The following is a 10043-nucleotide window of genomic DNA, read 5'->3' as shown; positions in this document are numbered from 1 at the left end:
CTGCTGCCCCCCCCCCAGCGCTATCTTATAACCCAAGAAACTTGCGGCCTTATGTGCTTCTCTTTTGGCTAGCTCGGATTTTCAACCGCATATTGATAACGCCTACCGAGATCACCGACGCGTTTCACGTAATGCGGAAAAACCTGCAGCCGTTTCGTGACCCCCACGTCGAAACGGTCGCCCCCTCAGGATTTCGATTTTCAAAAATCGACCTCGTCTTTTTTTCGCGGAGTTCGAACGAAAGACGTCGGAGTGCCGTGCGATTGGAGATGTATTTCGGTATTTTTTGCAAAAAAAAAAAAATTTTCCTCGCACACACCCCCGTTCCTCCGTTCCCACCCCCCCTCGTTCGACAAACGGGAAACCGAACACACCCATCAATCATACTTAGCGTGATTCATTGCCCCCGGGGGGCGTGCGCAGGTAGGTTGAATAAACAATTAAGGTTTCATTCGGTCCGCGGTGTGCGTATTTATCCTCGAAAACGATATAAAAAGTCATATTTCACCCTCCGCCGATCCGTACCTTGATTAATCACCCTTAAACCGCGTCGAGTCGATTCGATTCCTACGATGAATCGCGCGAACAAAATCATTTTCCATTTTTTTTTTTCTACCGTCTTACTTTCGTCTATTCTTTGTTTCTTTCATTTTTTTTTCTTCGCTTCTTTTCCAGAATTTCGCATTCAGAATTCGGACCATCGAATTCTAGCGATCATCCCTCGAACTCCGTGTATTCGGATTCTGTTTCTGGCTCCAACTCCGCTTCTCCTTTCGGTTATTCCGGTTCTGGTAATAACGCCGCGGCATCTGCGCTTCGCTGCCGCTGATATTCTCAGAGTTCGCACAAATAGTGTGCAAGAAGATTATCAATTACACGGCGTCTGACGTGTTGAAAATTAGTACCTCACATACACACACACACACACCTCTCTCTACACCCCCCAAATGATACAAAGTTGGCCACCAAAAAGCAGCGACCGCTTTTTGCTCGCAAGCTCAGCAAGGTCATGCGAGTCGACGATTATTTTCTTCAACTTTTGATTCTCAACCGATTTTCAACGAGTGCCTCGACGAATCGGATGCGTGGTTCGGGTTCGTAACGAACATACCCTATTTCGTCTGGATCGATTCACCGAACCGGAAAACGGTTCGCTTACAGGTGCGTAGATCATTCCGTCCCTATGTTCGGTCTGGATATGTTCGGATTCGTTTTATCCCGCGTACGTAACCGCTCACATACATAACTGGCGGTACAAAACGCGGATCCCCGACTCATAATGGATACGACTGTGCGGCGTATCCGTACAAACCGGCTCTCTTTCAATGAAAATGCGATTGTGGTTTTATTGCAAGTTCCACACACTGTATATAACTACATAAAAGCTCGCGTTCGGCTGTACGTGAAACGCGAGTCACGCATAGATGTACCTACCCTAATTTCATCGTCATCGACGCCTGCCAACCGCGATTCCACCGTACGAATTTCTGTGCTTTTTGTTTTTTAACTCAAAACGAAATCGGTAAGTCGATCGAATCTGCTTCGTTTTCATACGAAATTTTGAGCGCGAGCTTTTTTCACCTCGTCCGTACGCAGTGTGTGTAATATCGGTCCGGTATTGTATCGGGACTTGGTTACCCTAATTTCATTTGACGATTCGACGATGAAATAAATCCAAAATGGCGAGAGAGAAAAGAAAAAAAAAAAAAGAAAAATGACGAAAGAGAGAAGAGAGGAATCACATGTGATCCCGCGATCGTTTCGGATGTATAAATATAATATATTTTATTCCATCCGTGTAGCGCAGACCTCGTCGAACGATGTCATTCGTATATATATATACGGTGTGTATGTATACATATAATATATATATATATAATGTGGTATATATATACATATATAAACAAAGGCGTGAGATGAATCCGCGACATTGAAAGCCATCGGTAGAGGTATATACGATTCTGAATCAGAGCGTAAATTGAGCCCGTCTTTCACACCGAAGGTGTAATATATTATTCCACTAGGGTGTAATGTCACGTAACGGGTGTGTCGTTGAAACGTGAACCGCGAACTATCGCGAAACGAGTCGCTGGTCGCGATGCGATACCATTCCTTTTTTGTTTTTTTTCCATTCGCCTTCTTTCCCTCATTTTCTTCCTTCGCTAATCAGTCCAATCTCAACGATTGAAATTCTATCGTGCGATTATTTAGCATCGATTCGACTCGTCTCAGTTTTTTCCACCGTTTTGTTTGAACCTTCTCAACAAGATTCCCCCCTTATTTCCCTCCCTCCTCCTACCCTCCTCCCTCCTACTCTCCTCTCTTCTCCGCCAGTCAAATTGTAGGTAAATTGAAACGCAGCAAGGGAATTAGTCGAAAGCTCCCTTCGCATTGTTCGTTCAACTATACATTAGAGCTTTAAGCTCCAAGATAAATAGCTACCTGTGTATCTGCACTTATAAGTGTCTGCACGTAACAGCCACTTGACGTCAGAGTGCGAAAAAAAGAAAGCTCGTTATACCAAAAAGCTCATTTCGTTTCAAGTTTCTCCCCTGCAGGTCTCTTCTCATCCGGTCTAAAAACTTGAAACGCATCTCTGAGCTACGGTATCGGCGAGTGTTGAGAACGGAACAAAAGTGAGAGAAGAAAAGCTCGGTGCATTCGCTCATCGAAAATGAATAATTTCATCCTAAAAATCTTCTCGATTCTTCTCTCACCTCGCCCGAGGTACGTACACATGAAATTAAAAAGAGGAGACGACGAAAATAAAAAAATAACAAACGGGGGGTGGGTGAAAAAAAGGGGAAAAAAAGCTCCGCTCCGCACCCCTAAAAGAGCATGCTACAGGTGCTTTGGAGGGTGATAATTAACGTGCCCCTATTGATAGCAGATAAGTGAGAGAGGGTTCACCAGATTAGGGTTGTCGGACGGGTACTTTTAAGGGTGGCGCTTGCGCGTAGCGGGGGGTTGAAAGTACGACGAGGAAGTCGGCGGCGGTGGTGGTGGTGGTGGTGGTGGTGGTGGTAACGGCGTCGGCGTCGGAACGCGGGAACGCGGTGGGTATATTCCCCGTTTCGGAGGCGTTCTACGTTTGTTCAATTCGCCGGGACGTTCAGTCGGGATGACCGCGAGCGCGAGGCAGTTGTCCGACCGCGTTATCAAAACCAACGGTGATTACGATGCTCGGTAAACGTGGAATAATTAACGCGAACCTCCTCCACGGGGGCTCTAACACCGTCAGAATTATTGTGCTTGTTTTTATTGCCAACGGTTTCAGTGCGACAGCGGAAACGTCACCGAATTCCGTTGGTGAGTTCATTAGTCTTTGCCCGATGATAAAGAAAACGAAAACCAAAAAAAAAAAAAGAGATGGACGAGGACACAAATTTTTTTATCTTCAGTAAGAAAAAAAGTATTGCGATTTCAAAAAATCCAATGCAGAAAAAAAAAAATGAGAAGTTGAGCAACTCACGAGATGATTTTTTAAATTTCTTCACCAAAACTTTTTCACATCGGTTGCACGTGCGTCCACGATTTTGAATTTATGCGGATAGGGTCTGTAAATTATATCTTTCGAAAAAATAGCAAGTTTTCATTCTCTAAATATACGTCTGATTTATTGTCTTGAATTGGCTCAAAGAAAATTTCGAATAATTTTTTGCCTCATTTTTCTGACATTTCGTAGTTACATTAAGCTCACAGTGTACCTAAAGGTACGTGTAGTAGGTGCATGCATAACACAGTGGCGCGAAGATGGAGAGCACAAAAAAAAAAAAAGTTTTGTTGCATTTCGCGTCGAGCTTGCGCCGTCGAGTATAAAGCTGTACGGGGTGCGAAAATCTTGTTAGCTTCTCTCGTTATGAACTGCGGCTCTATTACCTGTACGGAAACTAGTTGCGAAAAAAACCGCCGAACGTGTACCAAAACAAAGGCACGAACGAGATCGATGAAACGCAAAAAAAGCTCGATTGAAAGAAAGAAAGAAACAAAAAAAAAAAAAATTGTGCAGCAAAAGCTGCGGATCAGTAAAAATATACTGGAAAGATTGAGCTTGAACTTCTCAAAATTTGCATCAAGTCGCAGTCGCGAAATAGTTCCTCAAAAATCGGTGGGGTCTTTTTTTATTTTTCGATTTTCTTGCTTTTTCTAGTTTTCAAAAAATGAGCTCACACCGAGTCAGTTCGCAAACGTAACACGCGAAAAGAGATCAAAGGAATAGAATCAAAAATAAGGTAAAAGAAAAAAAAAAAAGAAAAGAAAAACAGGAAAGCTCGAATTCAGAATGCAGTTGTACGAGGGCGAAGCACACATAGGTGTATATGATGTGCATGCAAACTAGATAATAATGGATTAAACACGGGGACGTCGGGGACCTCGTATATGGGCGAAACTGCAAATGCGTGGGGGCGGGAGGGGGGAAGGGAAAAAAAAAAAAAAAAAAAGGAAAGTCAAAATTGAGCGGTGTAATTGAGAAATGCGGTACATAAACGTACGTACGTACGTAAATGTATTTGATACATTTCGCTTGTATCCAAATACGGGGCGTACGTGGGGTGTGGTAGGGGTAGGTTGCTTTTGGCGAGCATCGAAAATAGGATGTAAAATGTACGTGTACCTAGTAATTGCAACAACAATTGTTGTCGGTGTGTAAACATTCGTTGAAAATACCATCCGTAGTTTATCGGTCCGCGTAACACGTTCGTGTTCGAAAATTCTACGGACCGTGATTATAAAATTACATCGGAATTACCGCGTCCGTACGCGCGCATGGCGGAAAATGGTTTAATTTTGAACAATGCAAAAAATCACGTCATCGATCGGTCCACCTCAGTCATCTCCGTCACACTCCTCGCCTCTCGATCGCCCGAATCATTTTCCTTATTACCGAAATTATCGCCATGTTTTCACGTCGAGTTTCGATGGCCAATTTTTCGTCGGTTATCCACGTACCGACTACGAGACAATTTCCCCTCTACACAGGTGTACGCATACGTACATTCTCTGTACGCGCGGTACGCGGGCGCATACATTGCGCGGTTATAAGGGAAGTAAATGCACCGGCTTGATTTACGGCAGGTATTTGCTTCTGGTTTACCTGTACGTGGTGTACGTTTTTCCCAGGTTGGGCTAGGTCGGGCGGTACACTTTGTACCCTATGATCGTAAATTCCGTAACCTTTTCCCTTCAGCTCGCTCACCGCCGGCCAGCCCCCCTCGACGTTCGCGAAACCTGCTCCCCGCGTAATACAGCCTATAAGTTCATCTAGTTTTCCGCACGATTTTTCCGCCTTGATAAAAACCCACAGCTCCACCGGTTACCGCTGACAATGAGGTGTACGGGGTGTCTCGGAAGTGAATGAGAAAATCCGAAGGAACGAAGGGAGGAAAATAGCGAAGTGAATTTTTTCGCCGAAACTTAGGAAAGTCGTTCGGTCGCGAGACACCCCGTATACGAGCGGTCGCGATGCAGCATCTGTTGAAAATCTCACACGCGGTTTCGTGTCCAAATCGCATGTATTTCTCGCCACAGGTAATACACACATCGAGGTTCTCATGTTTGGAAGTGATGTATTTCAACGTTATGCGAATGTCGTAAAATCGACTCCAATAAAATTGCCAATAAAAATTCCATTCGGATGTATATTCGATTGCGAGTAGTCGATTTTCGATCGTATCTTTTTTTTTTTGGTAACGTCCTTTTTACGGTAAAAATTTCTAATCGTCTCAATTACATAGCGATATCGAAACGAGTTCAACGAGATGAATATATATCGGTGACTTCGCTTTGATATACGTTCAACTGTGCTCCGGGGTGAAAAAGTAGTCGAGGGTGTCCTCCCACGATAGAAGCCGAATTAGAATGAAATAAAAATAGAACAGAAACAGAATCGAATGAAGTAGAATTAAAATTTCATTTCGATTCAATTCACGATTTGTTGTTACCGTCGTCATTATTATTTCCCGTAACTCTTATTCTTTATAAATGCGATCTGCTGTTCGTTAAATTCTTTTACGCGATACCTGATTTGTTCGGAATATTTTCCCATCGCGTGAAACTGGATAATTTTTTTCGAGCCGAGAAACACAGTTGGAAAATTGGCGAGAAAAATCTGAATATGAAAATAAAAGTTATCGAAACGAGAAAAAAAAAAAATGACAAAAACACGTTTACTTTCAATCTAACAATTTTTTTTTTTTCTGTTATCAAGTAAAAAAAAGCACCCTGAACCTTGAATTGAAGCAGCGAGTATTTGCATTCTATTCGTTCATTTACTTTTTTCCGTTCAATTTTTCATCCAAATGTTTTCTACGATGAAAAAGTTAATAAGAAATGTTTCAAATATATCTCAAACGTATTATCATACGTAACTAAGCGTATAACGTTTGGGGAATTTCTTACAGGTATTAGCCGTATGTAAAATAGGTCTGCTAATACATTCGGGGTCTGCGGGAATAAACGCCGTTAAAGATTTCGCGACCGACCAAAAACGGGAATCGCCTGCATTACGTACAATACACGTATGTATTGTACGTATGTACGAGCGCGTGTGTGTGTATGAAATCTGTACACACGGAGGTTCAAGAGAACCGCGATTGAAACGTTTTCAAGGTAATCCGATTAGTGGGTCCCAGATTAAGCTTTAATTCGGCTCTGAAATTCGTTTCTTTTTTATTTCTTAATTTTTTTTTCTTTTTTTTCTCTACTGCTTTTTATCTGCTTTTTCGAATCCACGCTTCGTTTTGTCGTCATTTTAGTTTTATCTCAATCCCACGCGGAGACAGAGGAGAAGGGAACGGCAAAAAAGGAAAAATTTCGAAAGCTGAAATTAAAAATTAAAGGCATTGTATTTTCAGTGCCAGGAACTTCATGTGGTCTCACGATTTGTCCACCCGAATGATAATCGTTCGATGATTTGGGAAGTATGATAAAAAATATAATCACCATTCGACGCGATTTACCGTACAATAAAATTTCGCGAAAGCTCAAAATCGCAGCTTGTATTTCCTTCTTTTTTTTTGTTTTTTTTTAGTTCTTCTTTTTATTTTCTCTTCTCACGTAAAAAAATTCAGAAATACATATACTTATAGAAAATACGATGAGAAACGAACTCCCTCAGTTTTTGCACTCAAAGAAATGAAAATTTCAGTTGAAATAAATGTTCCCCGTTGTACTATACCTATCCGCATTCTCACACACAGCACACATCCTACGCGTGTATGAATCTACATTAGATATTTTTTTTTTTTCCCTCCCCTTCGTCTTCATTTTTATTTATTTATTTCATCTTTTATTTTCTTCGTTCGCTCGATTCTTTCATTTTACTTATTCCATTTATTTTTATTATCATTATGTAACACGTGCCATGTACTGTAATATACTCACATACGTTAGTACATATGTGTTTCATTTTTCTTTTTCATCTTTCGGTTTCTCGACTCGTCACTTTCATCGTTTCCTCGAACGTCGAACGCAAGAAATAAAAATTGGACCAAAAAAAAAAATAAAAAAAAAAGGAAGAAATTTCCTCTCCGTTCCGCGACATGTATTTCCACATGTTCGTCTCGGTTTCGATTTTCACCATTTTTTTTTTTCATCCCCTTTTTCGATTCATTCAACGTTGAAGTGAACGTGAGTTCGGGTTAAAGGCGTTCAAAATTTTTCACGTGATCTATAACTCGATTTTGGCGCGTGTACGCGAGTTCAATATCTTCGCAATGTATATACCTATACGAGCACACGTGGAATATCGCGAAAATCGCGAATCACGTGAGAAAAGGCACGGAGACAAAAAAAAAAAAGAACGGAAAATGAGGTACCTACGTTTTTTTTCGAATAAGAAAGAAAAAATAAATAAATAAACAAATAAATTGGATCGGTAGTAGCAGTAGCGGTACTTGTAAATTGCGACGTTCTTTTTCGTTACGGCCAACGACGAAATTTAATGAGACGAAAAAAAGAGAGTCGATCCTCCGGAGGTTTTTTTTTTGGCTGATGCGCGGATAGCGCTGAAGTGGGGTTTTACACGAGCCTGAGTATGTAACATACGATACGTACGTTCAGGCGAACACATATATTTATAGGTGTAGAAATTGACGTATGGGAGAGGAGAGGATGAATCTTTTCTTCCCCCCGATTTCTTTGTATACCTATATATTTTTTTTTTCTTTTCCCTATACTTTCAATTTGGAGGAACCAAGAAACGTAGGAAACGTGGGTGAAGAAATATACCCGGCGTCTCGAGCGAGCGCGCGAGCGCCCGGACTTTTCCAAGTAAGAAAAGAACTCGCAGGCGTGGCCGCGTTTATAACGCGGCGAAAAGCGGTTGGTGCGAGTATAAAGTGCACGCGATGCAGACGAAAGGCAAAGAGAGAGGAAAGAAGCAAAATTGGAGAGAAAAAAAAAAACAAAAAAAAGGAGAAACAAATTTGAGAAAGGTACAAAAAAAAAAAATTAAGACGAAGAAGAAAAGAGGGAGACCGGGGCGCGCGAGTGCGACAAGGAAGGAGACGCGAATTATTGAGGCTAAATGAGAGAAAGTGAGAAAAGCACAAAGAAAAAGTACGGAAAAAAACAAAAAGCTTGAGAGAGGACCGAGCGGCAGGTGGGAAAGAGAGAGAGAGAGGCGCGACGAGCGAAGGAAAACTGGGGAAAATAGAGAGAAAGAGCTCGCGAGGCGCCGGCGACAAGCGAACGAAAACTGTGGGGGAGGTTCGGGAATGACTACCGGTGCAACGTGGGTGGGATGAGGATAGCGGAGAAACAGGGACGGCGGAGAGTCGAGGGGGGGAAAGAAGGGAAGGAGGGGGATGCTTAATAACGCTAATTGCACGTCCCTCTGGCTCCTCCAACTTTTATTATTCAGTTTTGCGTACACGCCGAGGACGACGAAGCTGCTGCACTCGGAAGTTCTGTGTACGTGTATTTACCAGAGCGCCGACGACGGCGACGTAGCGCGCCTTAGTTTCCCTAATAACTATACTTACATGGACACGCGTTACCTACGTACACACACACCTCGCGTATACGTATACGTATAACGTACATCCTTATATCGTACGTAACAGGAGCTCGTTACTTTCCTAATAAAATAAATAATTACCCACCCACTATCCGAGGTACTCGTGTAATTCACGCGTCAAAATTTTGGAGACAAACAAAAAAAAAAAAAAAGAAAACTGATTAAAAAATTAGGAATCTCGTCGAAATACAGAGCGAGTAAAATAATATCTGATTCTCCTATCCTATTCAATGAGGTTCCATAATTTTTCTCCCCTCGCGGAAAACGATTTCGATTTTGACACACGCTTGTTAGTTTTTTTTTTCTTTTTTTTTTTTTCATTCAGAGAACAAAAAATTCCACTAATTTTTGCACACGATCGTGGAGGTCCGGCAGATTTTTACGCACAAAAAAAGAGAACTGTGAGGAGAAAAAAAAAAAAAAAAATCAAACCAAAGACAAAAAATATAAAAGGGGAAAAAACCTGTTATACCGGACACAATGAATGTTATTTCGAAGTTAAATTAAATATTTGTTAGGTGGAGCGCGTTGCCTCTGATACGTGTGTATACACCCGTGTACGGGCCATACGTGGTTTCCTCGAGGTCTACTTTTCCAACAAAAACTGTACGAAATTTCTGTTAAGCCTGCATCGCGAAACTTTCGGTCAAACAATCGTTTCGCTTATACAGCTTCGTACTCAAACATTTATAGCGACACCCCGTACGTAAAGCGCGGATACACGCGCAATACGATATCACCGGGGAACGCGGGACTACCGCCGAAATTTACCACCACCTAATAATATTACCGCACACGTGTCTAATCCCAACGTCTAAGGCTTCCGCGGCGAATCGCCCCGGCTCGCCACCGAATCCGATACATTTACATTGTCGGGGCGAAGTAGAAAAAAAAAAACCCTCTCAATTTACCGACTCTTCTTTCTTCCTCTCATGATTCATTTTTATCTCAGGCATACCATCTGAATTATGAAAAAACGGAGGAACGAAGTTTTTTGAAAAGATTGAAAAAATTTAATCGAATA

The 10043-nt window shown here is 41.9% G+C and overlaps 1 protein-coding gene across 2 annotated transcripts in view; it reads left to right on the top strand.

Moving 5' to 3' along the window:
* The first annotated feature begins 3074 nt into the window (after window positions 1-3074).
* LOC105684948 (neurotrimin-like) overlaps window positions 3075-10043 on the top strand; it is an 85505-nt gene continuing 78536 nt past the window's right edge. For both annotated transcript variants that reach the window (XM_048657981.1, XM_048657980.1), the window contains exon 1: window positions 3075-3309. In XM_048657981.1, the coding sequence (XP_048513938.1) occupies window positions 3180-3309 (130 nt within the window). In that variant the 5' untranslated portion in view covers window positions 3075-3179. The remainder of the gene's footprint in view (window positions 3310-10043) is intronic.

Source organism: Athalia rosae, chromosome 7 (genome assembly GCF_917208135.1).
Source record: "Athalia rosae chromosome 7, iyAthRosa1.1, whole genome shotgun sequence".
Taxonomy (NCBI): domain Eukaryota; kingdom Metazoa; phylum Arthropoda; class Insecta; order Hymenoptera; family Athaliidae; genus Athalia; species Athalia rosae.
This window is presented reverse-complemented; position numbering and strand designations above follow the sequence as displayed.